The 22,600-nt window shown below is 42.9% G+C and overlaps 1 protein-coding gene across 8 annotated transcripts in view; it reads left to right on the forward strand.

Moving 5' to 3' along the window:
- SLC12A6 (solute carrier family 12 member 6) overlaps positions 1 to 22,600 on the forward strand; it is a 102,777-nt gene that overhangs the window by 76,863 nt on the left and 3,314 nt on the right. For 7 of the 8 annotated variants that reach the window (XM_036270179.1, XM_036270181.1, XM_036270177.1 and 4 more), the window contains 15 exons: positions 816 to 974; positions 1,103 to 1,201; positions 1,475 to 1,532; positions 4,388 to 4,562; positions 4,822 to 4,940; positions 6,099 to 6,197; positions 7,465 to 7,584; positions 8,745 to 8,849; positions 9,465 to 9,633; positions 17,823 to 18,018; positions 18,578 to 18,747; positions 20,605 to 20,736; positions 21,269 to 21,376; positions 21,587 to 21,771; positions 22,164 to 22,297. In XM_036270179.1, coding sequence (XP_036126072.1) covers positions 816 to 974; positions 1,103 to 1,201; positions 1,475 to 1,532; positions 4,388 to 4,562; positions 4,822 to 4,940; positions 6,099 to 6,197; positions 7,465 to 7,584; positions 8,745 to 8,849; positions 9,465 to 9,633; positions 17,823 to 18,018; positions 18,578 to 18,747; positions 20,605 to 20,736; positions 21,269 to 21,376; positions 21,587 to 21,771; positions 22,164 to 22,297 — 2,028 coding nt within the window. The remainder of the gene's footprint in view (positions 1 to 815; positions 975 to 1,102; positions 1,202 to 1,474; positions 1,533 to 4,387; positions 4,563 to 4,821; positions 4,941 to 6,098; positions 6,198 to 7,464; positions 7,585 to 8,744; positions 8,850 to 9,464; positions 9,634 to 17,822; positions 18,019 to 18,577; positions 18,748 to 20,604; positions 20,737 to 21,268; positions 21,377 to 21,586; positions 21,772 to 22,163; positions 22,298 to 22,600) is intronic. The other variant, XM_036270194.1, reaches the window with a different exon arrangement.

Raw genomic sequence — 22,600 nt, forward strand, 5'->3', positions numbered from 1 at the left:
TTTGAGAGCAGAACTGAGCAAATCACTTTTTAACCTAGAGTAAGATAATAAAATATCCTTTGTGTTATTGTAAAAATACTAATGTTCTACCTGCCATGACAGCTAGAATGTAACTAATTCACCACATCCACATGGATGTTTTCCTAACTCAGCTAAATTTCTGAAACTCTCCTTAAGTGAGTCCTATTTTAAATGGTTGGTCCACAGACTTCTTCACATGTAAGCAAGTTTACACTAAGAAACAGCATTGCTGACCAATAAAAAATAATAATGGGCTTTGCAGGGAATTTAGCTGTAGTCTGCTTAAGTTTTACTACTTTGCATTAGTAAACTTCACTGGACTTGCACTTGTTTGTTATATTTGAACCAAATTAAGAAAGGGCATTAGTGCCCTGGCCGGTTTGGCTCAGCGGTTAGAGCGTCAGCCCACGGACCTGAGAGTCCTGGGTTTGGTTCCCGCCAAGGGCTCATACTTTGGTTGCAGTTTGTCCCCGGCCCTGGTTGGGGTCACGTGGGTAGCAGCCACTCGATGTGTCTCTCTCACGTCGATGTTTCTCTCTCTGTCTTCCCCCTCTCTTCCTTCTACTCTATCTGAAGATAAAATGCAAAAATGTCCTTGGGTGAGGATAAAAAAAAAAGAGCATTCGTTTTTCATTTGTGTGTGCTTTATTGTACAATAAGCAGGGCATATATATGTGCTCACGTAGAAGCACACAATGAGGGGTCTGATTTATAAGGTTATTTGGGTAGAAAATTATGTAATTATCTTCTTTCCTTACTGTTGCTGCTTATATCCCCCTTTTTTCTCACTGCAGAGAATCTTTGGAGTAATTATCTACCAAAGGGAGAGATCATTGAAAAGCCCTCAGCCAAATCTTCTGATGTTTTAGGCAGCTTAAACCATGAGTATGTCCTCGTTGACATCACCACCTCCTTTACTCTTCTGGTGGGGATTTTTTTTCCCTCCGTCACAGGTAAGCATTTGGGCTCTTGTCTATTTTAGAAGCTATCAGACAGAGGGGTTATTTTTTTTCTCAAGAGACAGAATTATATTCTCAGGGTGCCTCAGGAAATTAACTTGTTCTTTTTTCCTTCTCTAAAGGTATCATGGCTGGATCAAACAGATCTGGAGATCTGAAAGATGCTCAAAAGTCTATTCCCATTGGCACCGTCCTCGCCATCCTGACCACCTCCTTTGTCTGTATCCTTTTCATGGATCCAGCCTGAGTCTTAGTCATAGGAACATCCAGAGGAACAAGAGTGATCAGTGTTTTTATCCTGCTTATAAAGATAATCTGCTTTCCACCACATCGCTTCTCACCAGATAACCTCCCACTTCATCTTTAAAATTCAGGAAAGGATTTATAGGCTTAGTAGATGTGGCAGTTCATTTTACTAATGGAAGAAATGTCTTCAGTGTCTATTTTCTATCTCAGAGGGTGAACATCAATTTCCTTGACTCTCAATATCACAGATTTAAGCAATGTTGTCCTTTTTGGCGCATGTATTGAAGGCGTAGTTCTCAGAGACAAGTGAGTAGTTGATTTCTATGTAATAATTCTGTCTGTCTGCTGTTTTGTCTGATCATCCCACATAGCCCTAAGATTCAAAACTCTAAACCCAATCTGAGGTATCTAACAATTAGGAAACGTGTACAGTGTATAGCTCCCAAAAAGGTCAGTGAATAATAACGGCCAGAATGTTGCTATAAGTATGTGTGATGTGTTCCAGCTTGTTTTCTCAGTGGTTAGAGTGTCAGCCCACGGACCAAAGGGTTGCAGGTTCGATTTCCAGTTAAGGGCATGTACCTGGGTTGCAGTTTCCATTTCTGGCCCTGGTTAGGGTTGTGTGGGAAGCAATCAATTGATGTGTCTCTCACATCAATATGTGTCTCTCTCTCTCTCCCTCCCTCCCTCCCTCCTTCCCTCCCTCCTTCCCTTCTACTCTATCTAAAAATCAATGGAAAGCCGTGGCTGGTTTGGCTCGGTGGTCCGGAGAGACCTGGGTTTTGTTCCCGCTAAGGGCACGTACCTCTTGTCCCGGCCCTAGTTGGGTCGTGCAGGTGGCAGCCACTCGATGTGTCCCTTTCACATCGATGTTTCTCTCTCTCCCCCTCCCACTCTATCTGAACAAAAAGTGGAAAAATGTCCTCGGGTAAGGGAAAAAAAAAATATCAATGGAAAGATTGTGAAGATTAACAATAAATAAATAAATAAGGTGCAATGAATATAAATCTTCAATGAAATAGTGAATTTGTCTGAGTAACAAGGATTTTCCTATACATTAAAAGCTGTTGGAAAATCAAGACCAAAAGTCAAAGAAGGAGAGTTAAAAATGACTTCCAAGTGTCTCTAGTTTCTCCTCTGTGAGACATAAGTATGTATCTGTTTGGCATTATAAGTAATAGCTTGAAATTTGCCTTCTTCATTTCCTTCATGAAGGCTGCTAAGTGTTTTTTCTTATCACTATGAGTATAAAATATGTTTTTGCAAGAAATTTCTAGAAAAATCTTCCTCTGAAAACTGCTATATCTGTTCCCTTTTCCCTGTCTTGAGGAGTTAATAGCCTCACCATTCAGCCCTTTCACAGAAACCTAGGTGTCATCCTAGACTTTTTCCATCAATTCCCTCATCCAGTTAGTTTCTAAGCCCTGTAAATTCTATCTTTCACCTTAATAGATCTCATTCTTTCTACTGTTCTTTATTTTTATCACTTTGTACAGAGTTTCAGGACTTTTTGTAATAATCACTCTTTCAGTTTTACTACTTTCTAATAATCCTTCCATGCTGCCACCAGAATGATTTTTTTAAAACACAAAATTTGGTCATACAAGCCATCTGCTTCGGAGCCCGTCAAAGCCCCTTACAACCTATTACTTTGATCTGGCCCTGTCTATCTTTTTCTAATCTCATCTTCTGCCATTCCATCATAAACTCCCTCTGTTCCATCTTAAAGTTATATGTACCTTGTTTCAGATCTCCATCCATCCACACATTAATGTGGTTTCCTTTGCTTAGAATGGGTTATTCCTACCTGCTAGACTTATATTCATTTTCTGAGAGGAGGCTGTCTCCTCTCCTGTGAAGCTTTCCCACACTCACCCAGACAGAGAGGCACTCCTCCCTCTGTTCAGCCACTGCATTGAACATGCTGTATTACTGCGCTTCCCGTGCTGCAGCTACTTGTTTTCTCTGGTCTGCAGGCCGACACTCGAACTGCTGAGCCAAACCGGCCAGGCCTGCAGCTACTTGTTTTCATATCACTCTCCCCTACTAGGTCGAGTTCTTTGAGTACAGTAACCTTAATACAGGCATACTTCATTTTATTGCACTTCACTTAATTACACTGTAGATACTGAGTTTTTTGTTTTTGTTTTTTTTTTAACAAATTTAAGGTTGATGGCAACCATGTATCAAGCAAGTCTATCAGTGCCATTTTTTCAATAGCATTTACTCACTTTATATCTGACTGTCACATTTTGCTAATTCTCACAGTATTTAAAACTTTTTTAAAATCTATTTTTTAAATGTTTTTATTGAGTTTTTAGAGAGAGGAAGGGAGAGAAACATCAGTGTGAGAGAGAAGCATGGATTGGCTGCCTCCTGCACGCCCCCTACTGGGGATAGAGCCCACAACATGTGCAGGTGCCCTGACTGGGAATCAAACCAGGACCTCTCAGTCCATGGCATGATGCTTAATCCACTGAGCCACACTGGCCATGTTCAGACTTTTTCATTAGGGAGATTGGGAGGGGGGTTGGGGAGTGAGAGAGAGATGCACATCAATTAGTTGCCTCTCGCACAACCCTAACTTGGACCAGGGATCAAACCTGCAACCCAGATACATGCCCTTGACCAGGAATCGAACCTATGAACCTTTGGTCCATGGGCTGACACTCTAACCACTGAACCACACCGGCAAGGGCTGATTAGTGATCTTTGATGTTACTATTGTAATTGTTTTGAGGTGCAACAAATCATACCCATATAAAACTGCAAACTTAATCAATAAATGTTCTGTGTGTTCTGACTGCTCCACTGACTGGCATTCCCCCATCTCTCTCCCTCTCCTCAGACCTTCCTATTCCCTGAGACACACCAATATTGAAATTAGGCCAAATAGTACCTCTACAACAGCATCTAAGTTTTCAAGTGAATGGAAGAGCCTCGTGTCTCTCACTTTAAATCAAAAGCTACAAATCATTAAGTGTAGTGAGGAGGTCATGTCAAAAGCCGAGATGGGCCAAAAGCTAGGTTTCTTGCACCAAGCAGTCATAAGTTATTTCCAGATTAAATATCTCCACTCTTATTTCTCTCTCAGGTTTCTTGTACCAGTCTAAAGTTATTTATTTCCAGGATTAATTTCCCCACTCTTATTTCTCCCTCAGGTTTGGGGATGCTGTGAAAGGTAATCTGGTGGTAGGTATCTTGTCTTGGCCATCCCCATGGGTGATCGTTATTGGCTCCTTCTTCTCCACCTGTGGGGCTGGACTTCAGAGCCTCACAGGTGCCCCGCGGCTGCTGCAGGCTATAGCGAAGGACAACATCATACCCTTTCTGCGGGTGAGTGACTCTTGTGCTCTCTTCCTTTTTTCTCAGGTCTTATGAGAAACAGTGTGGTCTTTATAGGCTCAGAAATTACCAGATCATATAATATGAACACGTGTGGGTTTTTAGTATAAAACTCTCTAAATCCATCCTATAAGTTTGTATGTGAGTTAAGTAAAGACAGTACACTTGTAACACTGTTATCTTTTGGATATCTAAAACTGTAGCAGTGACTCAGACACTCCTTTGTCTGATGTTTCCCTTCTCTGTGCAGGTTTTTGGCCACAGCAAAGCCAACGGGGAACCGACCTGGGCTTTACTTCTGACTGCTGTCATCGCAGAGCTGGGAATCCTCATCGCCTCTCTGGATCTCGTGGCCCCAATTCTTTCCATGTGAGGGCCAGCGACTGTCTTTCCCTGTTCCTGCTTATGTGATATATAATCCATGTTGGTTTCCATCAGGCCTGTAACAGCAGTGATAACAACAGAGTGAGCCAAGTACAGGTGTAACTTCACCCTAGATAATAAACATTCCCGGGAAGTTTCATGTATGGCTAATTGTCATAGTTTCTTCCTACCGGTAGAACTTCACATATTCTTTGCCTTCATGTCTGATCATTATCAATTGGTGGTAGCATCTACTACTACTGTTAGCTTTTATTCATTGAGCTGTGACTTATTGATGACTTACTGCCTACATGGCACTGGGCATTATAGTGGGAAGACAAAGCTGATGGTAGATGAAGAAGCAGTGATCCCTGTATAGTGTGATGAGTCCTGTGGTCACGGTGCTCACTGAGTGCTGTAAGGACTCTTAAGTGAGGCACCTAAATGGACTGAGACTCAAGGAAGGTGTCCTAGAGGGAGTGACACTTCCATCTTGAGAGAAAACTGGTTGTTTGCTAGCAGCTAAGTGGCGAAAGGTATTCCAGGCAGAGGCCGTGCGAAGGAATTGAGGGTGACAGCGCAGCACACCCAGTGAGCCGGAAGCACTTGGGCTTGATAGCGGGGAGGGTGCGTGTGGGAAAGCACAGACCAGAGAAGCAGGCAGCACCAGACCACAACGTCCCTGGAACTTCTGCTCGAAGAAGGAAGGGGGTAACACTTTGAGAACAAAATGATTATAGTTATGTTTTAGAATGATCAATTTGGTACAAAAGATAAAACAGAAAGAAGCTAACATTGAGCCAAGAGTGCCAGTTGGAAGTTTATTTAACTGATGTACGAAGGAAGCAATGAGAGCCTGAACTGAGGTGACAGTGGTAGAGATTGTTAAATGTGTAGAATCCATAGGACATGCTAAGTGGATTTGGAACAGGATGAGTAATGGGGAACACCTGGGTGAGGAGTGGCTGTTTGGTGCTGAGAGAGAACATAGGAGAGTGAGCAGGTTTGTGGGGAGAAGTTCACATTCCTCTACTTCCTAGTCTTAATCAAAGGCCAGTGGGTTAGAACAAAGGCCAGTACAGCAGAGGCCCCAGTTATTTAAAATAGCCCTTGAAGAATCATTTTACAGTAATAGTCATTCCTCTTACATTTTTATTCTGCCAGGTTTTTTCTCATGTGTTACCTCTTTGTGAACTTGGCATGTGCCTTGCAGACATTACTTCGAACACCCAACTGGAGACCCCGGTTCCGCTACTACCACTGGTAAGTCTGCTTCCCCCCCCCCCCCCCATTCGGAAAGAGCCCATCATTGAACTTAGAAAAGTAGGACATTCTGGGATCTTGATAGAATTGTTTCCTTGGCCAGCTGTTTCAGCTTTTTAGTGCTTACCTGAATTTCTAATCCACTATTGTGTTTTTCATATATTCCTTTAAAATCATTGATAATAAAGATCAAAACTATAAAATAAATATTTCCATCCTGCTGCATCCTTCAGGTTAAAACAACTCTCCCTTTGCATGTCTCTTTTCCCATCCCCGTTAGCCAAGCACTGGACTTCCTTGCTTTCTGTCTGTGCTCCATATTCTCATCGGTTTCGTTCTCAAACTCTCTTCCTTATGAAATTTCATTTAGTAGTGAAAAATGTTGGGGGCGGGTGGGAGGGAAGAGAAAAAAAATTAACAACAACAACAAAAAAAAGTATGAGCTTTGGGGTCAGATGACCTAAGTTGAAATGTCAGCTCTATTTCCTAGCTTTGCCACCTTCCAGGAAGCACATAACCACGAAAGTTTCATTTGTAAAATGAAACTAATAGTATTACCTGCCTCACAGTTTGCTCTGAGATACTCTGAAGTGCTTAGCACCGTGCTTAGGACACAGTAAAGCTCTCAGCGAAATGTTGCCAAGGTGCTGCTGTCATGTGCAAGTCCTCTCAGTCCCGAAGGAGCTACCCCCCCACCTCCCCCATTCCTTTTCTCTCGTAGCTGAAAGTTCCTTAATATTCTTGTATGTACCTGTTGCTACAACCCTCTTTGCTAACTTTCTCCTTGACCTCGTTCCACTTCACTTTCCTTAGTGGGCATTGATGTGACCTTTATCTGACAAAAAGTTAGATCTTTAACTGATCTTAACACCTCCAATCCTCTTTCTAGCTTTAACTTTAGTTAAAAGTTCATTATGAACCTTTTTGTGTTACTATTTTGCTTTTATTGTTTTTTTCTTTTTCTCTTGCCACCCTGTAGTTTCATTAGTACCTACTCTTCTCCAGATTAAGAGCTCTCCTATTTATTCTTTGAAACAAATTATGGAGCTAAGAAGTTCATCACACAGAAGAACTTCAGTAAATGTAGTTATCTAAGTCATGGTTACTACATTTTACACAAATTCTGTCTGCAGTGGATAGGGGTTTTGTTTTTGTTTTTTAGAAAAAAACAATATCTTACCACAGTTTATAAAGCACTGCTATTACAGGCTTCTTTTGTACCTACTTAGAACACATTTTGTTTGTGATTTTGTTTTTAATTTTCTAGGACCCTCTCTTTCATGGGAATGAGTATCTGCCTGGCTCTGATGTTCATTTCTTCCTGGTATTATGCCATCGTAGCTATTGTAATAGCTGGTATGATTTACAAGTACATTGAGTACCAAGGGTGAGTCTGTGCATCAAAACTGGCTAGTTTGGTTAGAACCAACCCAAAGAATATTGCATTAGGATCCAGATAACTTCATACATTCATAGCTAAATTTTGTACCCCTGAGGATTCTCTTAACCATCCTATAGACATAGCTTTTAATCATAAGGGGAACCTGTTGGGAACATATGAATGGATTGATGAAAAAATAACTAAAAGGACATATCCAAATAACAATGAGTATTTAAAAAAGTATAATACCAATATAAATACCTCTTTAGTCAAGGCATTTCTCTGAAATGAAAAAGAAGTTAGTCCTGAATAACTTTGTAACAATTAAGATTTGACTAACAACTTCCAAAAATTAGCAATAAATAACACTGATTCAGAAGATTATGTTGAGTTTTACTTTCTCCCATTATTTCCCAAATAAACTTGGGTCTGTATTAGCTTCCTAATTCAAATTGCTGTTTTATGTTATTGCTTTGAAAAGTTACAAAGAAGGGCAAGTGAATGACCCTTCCAGCCTTTAAGCCTTTATTCTTTTTAAAATTTTTTTTTCTTTTTATTGATTTTAGAGAGGAAGGAAGAGGGAGAGAGATAGAAACATCGATGAAAGAGAACATCTATTGGCCACCTCCTGCATACCCCCCTGGGGATTTGGCCCACAACCTGGTCATGTGACCTGACTGGGAATCGACCCAGCGACCTCTTGATGCATGGGTTGATGCTTAACGGCTGAACCACACCGGCCAGGCTATTCTTATTTTTTTTTTTGTTAGTCCTTACCCAAGGATATTTTTTTCATTGATTTTTAGATAGAATAGAAAGGAGGGAGGGAGGGACAAAGAGAGGGAAAGAAACATCAATGTGAAACAGACACATTGATTGGTTGGGCTGGTGATCAAACCTGCGACCCTTCAGTCCAGGGGCCAATGCTCTAACCACCGAGCAACTGGCCAGGGTGCACGCAGCCAAACGTAGCTGTGGTGCAGTACAGGCTGTTGACCAGTAGTGGTGATCTGCTTACAGTGAGATTATGTTAGTGAAGAGCATTATAGAAATCGCTGATCTGAGTTTTAATCTACTTTTAGATTCAGAAAAAATAACTTTATTTCTTGAAATTGTACTTGCTGTGGTTTAAATTTATTTCTGCCCTTTTTTCCTCTTTCTCCCAGAGCTGAGAAAGAATGGGGTGATGGTATCCGTGGGCTATCCCTCAGTGCAGCCCGGTTTGCTTTGCTTCGGCTGGAGGAAGGACCTCCTCACACCAAAAACTGGAGGTAAAGAGGGGATGGGGGGAGGGCGAAATGTACAAAAGGGGTCAAATATATGGTAATGGATACAAACTAGACTTTTGGTGGTGAGCACTCAATAGTGTATGCAGATATTGAATTATATTGTATACCTGAAATTTATACAATGTTATTAACCAGTTACTTCCGAAAAAAATTTTTTTTAATATAAATAAAAGACTTTTTTAAAAAGAAAGGAAACCAACAGAGCTTTAATGGTGTTTGGCACCACACACAGAAATGTGTGTGTCATTGATTATGGGATAAGGAAATCATGTGGCTCAAGGAATTGGTGTAATGGACCTGTTTTGAACTGTCCAAAATCCTTGATTTCTTTATTCTTTTTCTTCATGTGATTTATGATCTAGATTTCTACCATTTTTATCCTTCCTTGGAGATTGATCAATTTGATATAATACTGGAAGGATTCAAAATAATTCTACACTCTCATTATTTATTTCTTCTCATCTCTTCCTTCTGTCAAATTACATGTTTTATACAAATCTCCTGAATTAAGGGGTAGAATTGTCATTTTGTTCCCCTAACCCAAAGTGTTGTCTCGCCCACACTCCCATCCCCATCCCCCTACCAATTTCTTTACAGGCCTCAGTTGCTTGTATTGTTGAAACTGGATGAAGACTTACACGTGAAGCATCCTCGTCTCCTCACCTTTGCTTCACAGCTTAAAGCAGGAAAGGGTCTCACTATTGTGGGCTCTGTCATTGTGGGGAACTTCCTGGAGAACTATGGTGAAGCTTTAGCTGCTGAACAGGTAAGAGTCAAGGCTTTTTGACTCCGTGGAATTGAGCTTATGGAGTTGTGATGTGAAGTAGTAAGACCTCAGATATCCAAATAGTCCTTTTCCTGAGTGATCTAGGAGATTTTCCTCTGCTGGTTTTTGAACAGTCATATTCTCCCAGATAATAAGATGAGCCAGAGGATAGTAATATATTCTTTCTTCCTATTGAAACCATTACTAAACTATAAGCTTATCCAAGCTAAGCATTATTTCCAGAAGACTTCAAACATGGACTCAGCCCTGAGAGAAGTCATGTAAAAATAAATGAATCTTTCTGCCCTGGCTGGTTTGGCTCAGCAGTTAGCATTGTCAGCCTGAAGACTGAAGAATTGAGGGTTTGATTTCCAGTCAAGGCACATACCTGAGTTGCATGTTCGATCCCCAGCTCTGGTCAGGGTCATGTGGGCGGCAACCAATTGATATATCTCTCTCTCATCGATGTCTCTCTCTCTCTCTCCTTTCCTCCCTTCCACTCTACCTAAAAATCAATGGAAAAATATTCTTGGGTGAAGATTGACAACAACAAAAGAATGAATGAATGAATGAATGAATGAATAGATCTTTCCTTCAGAATATGGAGATGATTCTTCTCAATCTTGAGACAGGAGCAGTGAGCGATTTTTCTTCCTCTTTACTAATCTACATGGTATCATAAGCAAAATTTCTTTGCTACTTCTGATTAGCTTACTTAATATTAAAATTCTCCCTGAAGAAGAGGCTAGTTTTCACTCTAATACTTCCTATAAATGATAGAACTAACCCTTTGTTTGGAAAAATTTTCAGTTATATTTCAAATTTTTTACTGGATTTCATTTTGGAGTGCTATGAAACCCAGAAAACTAGAAACGTTGAAAAAAAAATTAGTCCAGAATGATGGTACAAATAAATAAAAAGCACAGTGTTGGAGATCAAGAGACCCTATATAATATCCTCGCTAAACTACTGAATTAATCTATTCCTTTGGGAAATCATATCCATTTTCCACATCATTATTCCTTTCACCTTTTGTAAGAGTAAATGAAATACATCTCCAAACTGACTTGAATAAATAATAGTAAAACAAATGTGTCATCAATAATCACCATTAAAATAGCAAAAAGAATATAGAAATAGGAGAGACAAAAAAGAAACCATACCTGAGAAAATCCTAAAGTGAAATTGAATTATCAGATTAAATTTTTAGTAATATGAGTCAAGGCATGCCTAACTGAGGAAGGAAGTATTATGGGGGAAATTGAGATATCCCTTTCCCCAATGAGTGCTGGGGGTGGAGTCCTTACGATAGCTCAAGAAAAATAATTTCCTGAGATTCACATGGGAGAATGAGTGATTTTTATTTGCATGGAATTATGTCCCTAGGTTTTGTTTTTGTTTTTGTTTTTGTTTTTTTAATCCTCACGTGAGGATATTTTTCTATTGATTTTTAGATAGAGTGGAAGGGAGGGAGGAGGTGGGAGGAGAGAGAGAGAGGGAGAAACATCGATGTGAGAGAGACACATCGATTGGTTGCCTCCCCACAACCCTGACCCAGACCAGGGATCAAACCTGCAACCCAGGCACATGCCTCTGACCAGGAATTGAACCCAAGACCCTTTAGTCTGCAGGCTGACCTCTATCCACTGAGCCAAATGGCCAGGGCCATCCCTGTGTTTTTAAAGTCCCATTCCAGTCATAGCAGTATAAAAGCAAACCCAGTGTCCAGAGTTTTCATTCAATGCTGCAGCCGAATCCAGTTCAGCATGAGGCTAGTTACAGTCCATTAGCCCATGTGTGTGTAGGGGTCCACGTAGCCGTGGGCTATGTGAGCTAGACAATGTGGGCTATGCAGTCTTCCTGCAACAAGAATCCCAAGAGAGCCAAGAGCATGAACTCCTTTCTTCAGGGAATTAAGTGTCCCAAATCTTCCCAAGCTTGCAGTGGCCACATCCATTCTGGCCAACGACCTCTGTTCCCAGGTGGGAACAGCAAGCACCTTTGCTAGTCCCCACAGTTTTACTTGGCATGCATCTGTTATTGGGGTAATTGAGGTATCCCTTTCCCCACTGCGTGCTGGGCTTGAGGTCCTTACCGTATTTCGAGAAAAAGAATTTTCCAAGACTCACAAGGGAAGATTAGTGATTTGGGTGGAATCATAACCCTGGGTTTTCAAAGTCCCATTTCCCTTAATCCAGTCCTGGAAGAAGTGTAGCTGGGGATTCAGTAGAGCTAAAAGCAAAGCCAGTGTCCAGAGTTTCCGTTCCGTGTTGCAGCCAGGTCTAGTTCAGCATCAAACTAGTTACAGTCCATTGTGTTTGTGGGGTCTGTAGGCGAGCCAAGAGCGTGAGCCCCCAAGAGTCCCAAAAGAGCCAAGAGCAACCAAGAGGAGCCAAGAGTACAAGAGAGTGAGTTCCTTTGTTCAGGATATTAAGTATCCCAAATTTTACACCCTTGCAGTGGCTATGCCTATTCTGGCCAGTGATCTGTTCCCAGGTGTGACTGACAGGCAAGTACCTTCCCTGATCCCCCCCAACTTTACTGGGCATGTGTCTATCTCCCCCCTGTTTATTCCCTTCCCCCAGCAATCTTTGTGGAACAGACTGATCACTCCCTCGGGAGTGTAAAGCTTTAGCTTCCTGGTGAAGCTGCCCAAGTGACATGTCTGCAATATTTGGCCTTCCCTTTGCCCCTTTCCTGTTATTAATAACTAGGCTAATTACATAGGTATTGCTCTCTCCTGAGAAAAAAAGGAACCTCTTTGTATTCTTACAAAGGAGAAGTGGACGAAGGGCTCTATCTTCACGTCAAGAGGGAGTAGACCTGCCTGTGCCAACCTCAGAGGTTTTCCCTGTCTCTCAAAGGAAGGAGGCAGCAAAAGGGAATGGAGTCTCCATGTAGGGAAGAGGGATTTTGCAAAGTCCAGGTCAGTCTGGTGTCCCTGGAAGGTGACACGGGCGAAGTACAGGAGGATGATGTATTGGACAAACTGGTATTCTTGTTGTATTCTAGAAATGACAAACTTGACAAGAAGGTTAAACGGCATAATTCAAAAGTGAGGAGACTTACAGTAACCAAAGGTCTAGTGAGAGAGAAAAACTCATGTGATAAGAGGAAAAATTAACTTATAGTGTCCCCAATTAGGTTGGAGGAGTAGCTTCTCTGCAGAGGTGTGTTACACCTGTCTGAAGTCCTTTTGTCCACCATACTTAAATCAAATTAAGCTAAGGGAAATATTCTAGGATTTTCCCCATGAGAAACTGTGGGTCTTTTCTGTTTGAACCATTTGGGCAGAAAAGGGAAAACAGTTTCAAGTGAAACCACTAAACTGTCCATACTTCATTGAGTCAATCATAAGTCCAGACTGTTGAGTCTCATTTTAGAATACAGTGGTGCAGACGGCTTCTACAATGAGGCCTACATTGTGTGAGCAAGCAGTCAAGGTAAATAAGGATATGTCTATACAGTCTATGAAAATGGAAAAATACAAAGGTTAGTGTCCATAGCAAATCATAAACTAGTTGAGAAGACTTCCAGATGTAAGGCTTTTACTGGAATGAAATTACACAGTGACAGTCTGATAGATAGTCTGCAGATAGAACATCCCTGGTGATATCATTGGGTGCTGAGGCCTGTATGGCATATACAGACACAGCCTTAAAAGGAAAACTTTGAAAACAACCGCACTGGAGTCCAGTATCCATAATTGGACATGGTGATTTTCATGAAAACATACTTTTTCTCCCTAAGATTACTCTCATTTTCAAAGAGACTGTATCAGGTCCAGTTTCGTTTGGCCTGGTTATTTGCATAAACACAAGAATAGCAACTGATCAAATCAGTCAAATTTTACATTTGTTTTGCTGGAATTTTCACAAGGAATCTTTAGATTTGACCATCAGTGAGCAGTCAGCTCCTCAGAATGGAGAAGCCAAGCCCATTACCATCAGGCTTGCCTAGAATATCTGCAGGTTTGGGTCAAGTCCTCAAGTCCTTGAAGTCCCAAAAGACTGCTGTGAACCCCGTAACCAAGTTAGGCCATCTCTGCATGTGGCTTTTGATTGGCTTTGATCAGCTTTGAGAGTCAATCTCAATTCCTTATGGCTTTCTGGTAACATTCAGAATCCAGGCATGTCTTTTAAACATGGCATTCCAGTCAGAGTCTTGGTTAATAAGACCTCATGGTTTGGAACTGATCTTACTGGATTTTTGCAAAGAAGTGTATTGCCATTACTCACTTATTAAGAATGCCAAATTCTGGAGGAATCAGGTAGGGAGAAAAAGCAAACATACTCCATAACTTTTAGAAACATAGGTTTCTTTACTGGCAAATACACTGACACTCTGAGACATACTTCCAGCCTGGCTGGTGTGGCTCAGTGGTTGAGCTTCAACCCATGCACCAAGAGGTTGCCGGTTTGATTCCCGGTCAGGGCACATGCCCAGGTAGTGGGCCAAATCCCCAGTCGGGGGGCATGCAGGAGGCGACTAGTCGATGTTCTCGCTCATCAACGTTTCTGTTTCTCGCTCCCTCTCCATTCCCCCCGCTCTCTCTCTAAATCAATAAAGAAAGAAAAAAATGAAAGAAAAAAAAAAGACATATTTCCAGCCCTGGCCGGTTTTCTCATTGGTTAGAGCATCAGCCTGTCGACCAAAGAGTTACAGGTTCAATTCTGGTCAAGGGCATGTACCTTTGTTGTAGTTCGTCCCCGGACCTGGTCGGGGTCATGCAGGAGGCGACCAGTCAGTGTCTCTCTTACATCAATGTTTCTCTTTTTCCCTCTCTCCCATTCTATCTGAAGATAAATGGAAAAATATCCTTGGATGAGGATTTAAAAAAAAAGAGGGAGACATACTTCCATGGAGACAAGTATACAGCAAAACTCACTGATTTAGCAACTCACAAAGGAACTGAATTCAATTGAGTGGCTCAGATGGTTTAGGCTTAGATAAGATCTATTTCCCAGAATCTGCATTCCAAAAGATGGTGAAGATGAGTCCTTGGAGAGCAGAATGAAATTTCATGCCAGAATAGGTACTGTACACTTGAGAAATGGAGACTGTATTGCCATTTACTTCAGGGAGAAAAAACAAAACAAAATAAGCAATCTTTTATCCCCTTTTATTCTCTTAAAAGAAGGAGATTTGATAGCTGAGGGAGGCATGAAATCCATCTATGTTCCCTTAGCTTCCTGTCATAGAGCAGAATCCAAGGGGCCTATCACATTTTAGCCACCATGAGGACCCATGGCAGTCCAACCTAAGCCTCCTGGGGGAATTGACATTCGCCCACAGTCTGAAGTGCCTTCCGCACCCAAGATAGAGACCTTTCCTAAAACGGTAATACAGTTGTCCAGGTACTGGGCCTTTAATTCTACATGGAAGATTCTGAATGCCTCTGACCTTACTGGAGGCTTTTATCCTTTACTGTTGTGGGTAGAAAAAGTCTGACTCTTTTAACTTGCCTGTAATATAGCTGGGCTAGCAATCTGTTGCTGTCTCATATTTCTAACAGCTTCAGACCCTTAAGAGGCTTGGCAACATGAGACAGTTTCCCTTAAGTCTGGCTGGAGAGAATTTAATGCAGCAGGCCCTCGGCACCCTCCCCCCCCTAGCACACAGTCACCAGGTACCAGGTCCAGGGTGCACCCCCTAAGCCTGCAGGGAAAAAGGGAAAATTCCCAGGCAGTGTTCTAGGGGAATTCGAGTTGCCTGCACGCACGCACCCAGTGAAGGGGAAAAGGCAGGGAGATGCAGAATGGAACCAAGCTGTTCCCACGGCAGCTGGGCATTGTGGCTGAGAGACTATCCTCCTGCACACCACAGGGGTTGGAGGGGAAGCAGCGGGGCACTTTGATTGGAGAACTCGCAGGGTGCAGGGGCCAGGAGGCAGAACTCTGCGTCCCAGTAGTAGTCTCAGCCGCCTTCTGCCCCTGCGCTCCCTTTCCCCTTGTACCATGGGCCTGTGAAATCCAGAAGGGAGATGGGAAGCGGCACCTTGGGCCCCACGCTAGGGGCACAGGGTTTGCTGGCACTGGGGTAAATATCAAGGCAACAGTGAGTGTGCACCAGCTCCTTCCATTTTGTTTTTCCCTGGCACCCATCAGCATATTGCCCTGGGGTGTTCCCAAGTCACAGTTTGAGTTGCACAGGTTGGGAACAGAGAGGAGAGAAACTGCAGAAATGCAGGCAGAATGCAGAGAGTTGGGCAAGAGTTATGTCCTGCAAACCGGGAGGAGAACTTGGTGCTAGGCATGAACTTCGTGGCCACGTCAGGCTGCTGGCCCCTCCCAGGGCCTGAAAGAAGCTAGGTTTTTGTTCTTTTTTTTTCCTTGCTGGGAGTCACCCTTAAGCCCGCCTTTCCCCCTGGGCCCAGGGGCTCAGAAGCCAGGGATATCTCCAGACCATCCGAGAAGGGTCTCCTATAGCCGTCCTTTCCTAGCCTGTGCTGTCGAGTTCTGTGCCCCTGGGCTGCTGAAGCAGCACTGGGCACACCTGCCCTGGCAGTGCCAGAGGTGGGCAGGGCTGAGGCGAGGAAGTGGACCAGGACAGAGAGAGGGATGTAAATGATGGTAAACCTCCATATCTGGGAGGGGAGCTTTCATCTCACTGCAGTCCAGTTCAGGTTTGCGTCCTTCCCCGTGCTGGCCAGCTGCGGGCCAGAATGGCTGCAAGCATGCAGGGTCCCAGTCAGCTTCTACTCCTTCTGCTGTTTTGCCCTCCGAATGCTGGTTTGGAGGCTGTGAGTGGGAAAGGAGCAGAGAGATGCATTCCATACTTTAATCCTCTTGTTGAGTTGCATCTGGGTCAGCATTATATTATCAGGGAAGTTGGGGTATTCCTTTCCCCACTGAGTGCTGTGGGTGGAGTCCTTATGATATCTCCAGGAAAAGAATTTTCTGAGACTCTCATAGGAAGATGAGTGATTGTTATTTGCGTGGAATCATATCCCTGGGTTTCCTAAGTCCCATTTCCCTTAATCCAGCCCTGGACCAGTGTAGCTGGGGATTCAGTAGAGCTAAGAGAAAAGCCAGTGTCCTGAGTTTCTGTTCCCTGTTGCAGCCAGGTCTAGTTCAGCATCAGACTAGTTACAGTTCTTTAGTCCATTATGTGTGTGGGTGAATGTAGGGAAGCCAAGAGAGTGGGAGTCTCAGAAGAACCAAGAACAACAAGAGAAACCAAGAGCAAAAGGGTACAAGAGCCCTGGCCGGTTTGGCTCAGCAGTTGGAGCGTCGGCCTGCGGACCAGAATCCCAGGTTCGGTTCCCGCTAGGGGCACGTACCAAAAAAAAAAAAAGTACAAGAGAGTGAGTTTCTTTGTTCAGAGTATTAAGCAGCCCAAATTTTACACCCTTGCAGTGGCTGTGCCTATTCTGGCCAGTGATCTGTTCCCAGGTGTGACTGACAGGCAGGTATCTTTTCTAGTTCCCCCTAACTTAACTGGGCATGCGTCTTTCTGCCCCACCCCCATCTGTGGGGACTAGACCAGTGGCTCCCTGAGGAGTGTAAAGCTTTAGCTTCCTGGTAAACTGCCCAAATGACACACTGATAACATTTGGCCTTCTCTTTGCTCCTTTTCTGTTACTAATAACTAAATTAATTACATAGGTATCAGAAGGAGACCTTGTTCACACTCACCCTGGTCAATTAAGAAAGAATACTGACAATTCATTTTGTGAGGATCCCTATTCTGAATTTGATATGTTACAAAGAAAAAATAGCAGAATAGAAAGAAAGGCAGAGAAACTATATGTAGACAACCACCTATATATATATATATATAGTAAACACTTAAAAAGTGAAAAAGACAGCCCTGGCCAGGTGGCTCAGTTGGTTGAAATGTCATCCCATACACCAAAAGGTTGCGAGTTTGATTCTCAGTCAGGGTACATATCTCAGTTGTGGGTTCGATCCCTGGTCAGGAACATGTACAGGAGGCAACTGATTGTTTTTCTCTCTCTCTCCCTCTCTCTCTAAAGTCAATCAACATAACTTGGGTGGGGATTTTTTTTGAAAAATGAAAAAGACAGGATCATGAAATTTCATTGGGATAACTTTAACTCTTTGGACGTTTCTATAGGGGATATGATCTTAGGCAGAGTTTAGAAAGAGCAGTGGAATTAGAGAAGGAGTAATAAGTGAAAAGGTCCAGGACGAAGCCATTTAGTGTTGAAGTTCTGTCTCTTTCAGACCATAAAGCACCTAATGGAAGCGGAGAAGGTGAAAGGATTCTGCCAGCTGGTGGTGGCCGCCAAGCTGAAAGAGGGCATTTCCCACCTCATCCAGTCGTGTGGCCTTGGAGGCATGAAGCACAATACAGTGGTGATGGGATGGCCTAATGGCTGGCGCCAGAGTGAGGATGCTCGATCTTGGAAGACTTTTATTGGTACAAAGCACTTATCATACTATCCCAAGGGCCCAAATAGGGCAGATAGTTAAATCGCTGTTACCCTGACCCCAACTCCTAGCCTCCTAAATAGAGGCTATGCCATTGCTGAAGCATGGTCTTATAAGGGCTCCTAAATAACTGCTGATTGTAATGACCTTATTCTTCTCACCCTCTCTGGCTTTACATTAGGTTCAGGATGGCTTATCTCTGTCAAGTCTCATGTTAGGGATTATCTGTGAAACTGACATATTTTTATTTGTGAGCTCCCCCATTGACATTCCCACAGGAATCGGAAGGGTTGTCTGTCAGCTTCAGAATCTCCCAAATTCACATATCCCCCCTTAGAAATGTACTAAACAGAACCTAGTAGTGTACGTCATGGTAGACCATCTAACTCTGTTAGCTTTTCCGTTTTTTTCTGGGTGATTTTTGTTACTCGAGGAGGTATAAGCTGCTCAAAGAGCTGTGAGGAGCATCATCCTTGCTTTCCTGTCAGGTGGGCAGCAGGGCGGGCCTCGGGTTCTCCGCTTATCCTGTGTCTCTCTGCTCTCCCTAGGCACAGTCCGCGTGACAACTGCTGCCCATCTGGCCCTGCTAGTGGCTAAGAACATCTCGTTCTTCCCCAGCAACGTGGAGCAGCTGTCTGAGGGCCACATTGACGTGTGGTGGATCGTGCATGACGGGGGCATGCTCATGCTGTTACCCTTCCTCCTCAAACAGCACAAGGTACGTTAGGCACTTCTCAGAGACTCTCTCCCTTAACTTCTGTCCTGTTTGTTAGGTAACTTCTCCCTCTTTGATTATATAGGGTTGAGGCTTAGAATCAGAAGAGCTGGGGGCATTCCTGGCTCTCTCATAATACCAGTTTCAACCTATCTCCGAATGAAATTCTGTAAATTGATAAGTTTTATATGAGTCCTTGGAAAAACTATTAACAAGTAAACACATTCTTTTTAAAAATAAATAAATAAATAAATAAATGAATAACTGACTGACTGTGGAGGGATTGAGCAAAAAGAAAGAGAGCGAGAACTCATGGACACGACAGTGTGGCATTGCGAGGGTGGAGGGGGAAGAAGACACAGGAGGTATAAATAGCGATGGAAAAATAAAATAAAATAAAGATCAAAGTCTCTCAGATTTTGGAAACCCAAGGTTATGCACGTGTGTGTGTGTCAATTAAACTGAAATTTTATTTTTTATTATTATCTTTTAATCCTCACCCAAGGATATTTTTCCATTTATCTTCAGATAGAGAGGGAGGGAGGGGTAGATAAGAAGAGAGAGGGAGAGAGAGAGAAACATCAATGTGAGAGACACGTTGACTGGTTGCCTCCCACACAACCCTGACAAGGGCCAGGGACCAACCCGAAACGCTTTGGTCCACGGGCTGACGTTGTAACTGCTGAGCCAAACCAGCCAAGGCTAAACTGAGATTTTATTTTTATTTTTTTTTTAGTCCTCACCCGAGGACATTTTTTGATATTTTGTTCAGATAGAGTGGGAGGGAGGGAGGGAGGGAGAGAGAGAGAGAGAGAGAGAAACATCGACGTGAAAGGGACACATCGAGTGGTTGCCACCCACACGGCCCAACCAGGGCCGGGGACAAACTGCAACTGAGGTACGTGCCCTTAGCGGAAACCGAACCCGGGTCTCTCCGGGCCGCAGGCCGACGCTCTAACCGCTGAGCCAAACTGGCCAGGGCTAAACTGAAATTTTAAATAATAAATATAGTCTGTATGCATGGTGTCATCAATATGCTATCTGAATAAAGCGTCCTCTTAATGTATCACATGCCATCTTTTCCCTTTTCGCCAGGTGTTTTGTTTTTGTTTGTTGTTGTTGTTGTTGTTGTTGTTAATCCTTACCCAAAGATATATTTCTATTGATTTTTAGGTAGAGTAGAAGGGAGGGGTGGGGGAGAGAGAAACATTGATGGGAGAGAGAAACATTGATGGGAGAGAGACACACTGATTGGCTGCCCCCTGCATGACCCTGACTGGGGCTGGGGATCAAACCTGCAACTCAGGTACATGCCTTGACCAGGAATTGAACCCGAGACCCTTCAGTCCACAGGCCGACGCTTTAAGTTCTGAGCCAAACCAGCCAACACTGCCAGGTGTTGTTTTGTTATGAAATTAAGAACTGCTTAAAAGATCCCTGGCCAGGTGGTTCAGTTGGTTGGAGCATCATCCCATAAACCAAAAAGGTTGTGGGTTTGATTCTCTGTCAGGGCACATACCTAGGTTGCAGGTTCAGTCCCCAGTGGGACACATCAGGAGGCAATCAGTCAATGTTTCTCTCTCTCCCCCCCCCCCCTTCCTCTTTCTCTAAAAATCAATGAAAACATATCCTCAGGTGAGGATTTAAAAAAAAAAAAAAAAGAAGACCTGCTTAAAACAATGTTTAATGTATTTCTTAGTCAAGAGTTTGCCCAGTACAATAATGTTGCAGGTAGGAAGCTGGGAACCAACACCCTGCTACTGTAGCAAGGTGTTCTAGGTAAAAATGCCTGTGGTTTAAGAAATAACTCACTTTGCCTTCTTGCATCAAATTTTCCATGTATGTATGGTGCTTTCTCAGGTGTGGCGAAAATGCAGCATACGGATCTTCACCGTGGCCCAGCTGGAGGACAACAGTATTCAGATGAAGAAGGACCTAGCCACCTTCCTGTATCATCTGCGCATTGAGGCGGAAGTGGAAGTGGTGGAGATGGTGAGAAAGCTGAATCGAGATCTAAGAAACCAGCCTCCCCACCCCATTCTGTCTTCCTAGTACCGTTTCTGGTTTGGGAAATTCTTTAGCTGCAAATGTAGATTAATCCCTTAGTTCCAACCCTAATATTTGTTTTCTTCTTTGTTATATAGCCCTTACATTTCTGTCAGATTTGTGTCTGCTAATATAATTTTCATTCATGTATTCATGCTGAAATCACAGAGAGCTGTGTTTTTGTTTTGTTTTTTTATAACCTAGCAGTATTAAGGGAAAAAAAAACAACTAGAGTTTGTTTTCTGTTTCAAGGAAACACATATGTAATGGTTAGATTATGGACAAGATTCTCAGGGCTTCTGGATTCGATCTACAATAAACAGTATTGTGTTTATGTAGCTCAGTGACTAAACAAAACAAGTGAAACAGGTCGATCTTGTGATACTTCCTCTGGTTTAATTTAGTGGGTGGAAATGAACATGTGTGTTTCATCCTTCTTTCTCCTTTCTGCTTGTCACCCACTCTGAATATGTGGCAGCATGACAGTGACATATCAGCGTATACCTACGAACGCACTCTGATGATGGAGCAGAGGTCCCAGATGCTCCGGCACATGCGACTGTCCAAAACAGAGCGGGACAGAGAGGTGAGACCTCGCTGCGTCGATCTAATCCTGGCCCTGTGAAGTCTATCACTGAAAGGGATGATACTGTATTGTTTTATAAGATGATAGAGTCTTTCCTTCTCACTTTATCAGTTATCCCGCTATAATCACGTTATTGTTTCAAAATAACTGAAAGATGAAGCATGAGAGAAAATTGGGAATAGAGTCAGAGCTGTGTTGGACCTTCCTCAGGCACAGCTGGTGAAAGACCGGAATTCAATGCTACGCTTGACCAGCATTGGCTCTGATGAGGATGAAGAGACAGAAACCTATCAGGAGAAGGTGCACATGACGTGGACAAAAGACAAGTACATGGCATCCCGGGGGCAAAAGGCCAAGTCAATGGAAGGATTCCAGGACCTGCTTAACATGCGTCCGTAAGTTTTCCAGCTCACAAGCTTATCACACAGCATAGTATCCTAGTCAGTGCCACGGATGTGCCTTTGCCAGAGCACACAGGATGGAATCTGTTCTTCATTTCACCCCAAGTCCAGCCATCTCCCTATTGTTTGCCTGTGAATGTCAGCTACCAATTAACACTGTACGCAAGGTAACCATCCCTCTTCTCTGTTCTGGGTTCCTGGTATAAAACAAGCAAACATAGAATGAGAAAACCCAACATATTAATATTATAAGGAAATCATTTTGTTCATTGCATTATTCATGCTAACAGCAAAAGCTCTGTATTTCAAGTTTTTTAAGGTTGTTGACTGTATGCCTAGTTTTCTGTTTGCCTTAACCACCTCTCCTTCTCCCCTTCCCTTCCCAGGGACCAGTCCAATGTGAGGCGGATGCATACAGCAGTGAAGCTCAACGAGGTTGTAGTCAACAAGTCCCATGAAGCAAAGCTGGTTTTGTTGAATATGCCTGGGCCACCCCGAAACCCCGAGGGTGATGAAAACTGTATCCTTTCCAAGAGTGGAGCTACCAATAGGGAAAATGTTAGCTTGTTTTTTAAATGAGACTAATAGGTAACTGTAAAAGTCATTGTCTCTGCCAAAATCTCCTTCTTGAAAAGGGAAGACTTTTAAAAGTCTTAGGCAAGGATTCTTACAAAGCAGTGAGACTAACTTTTTAAGGAGTTGGGGGTGTAACTGTTTTCTCTGAACCCTAACGAGATGCTTTAGGTGGTACATTTGCAACATTACTTCTACTATTGTGTATAAAACCTTTTCAGACAACCCTAGAGACAGAATACCCACATTC

This window comes from Molossus molossus, unplaced genomic scaffold (genome assembly GCF_014108415.1).
Source record: "Molossus molossus isolate mMolMol1 unplaced genomic scaffold, mMolMol1.p scaffold_m16_p_1, whole genome shotgun sequence".
Lineage (NCBI taxonomy): Eukaryota > Metazoa > Chordata > Mammalia > Chiroptera > Molossidae > Molossus > Molossus molossus.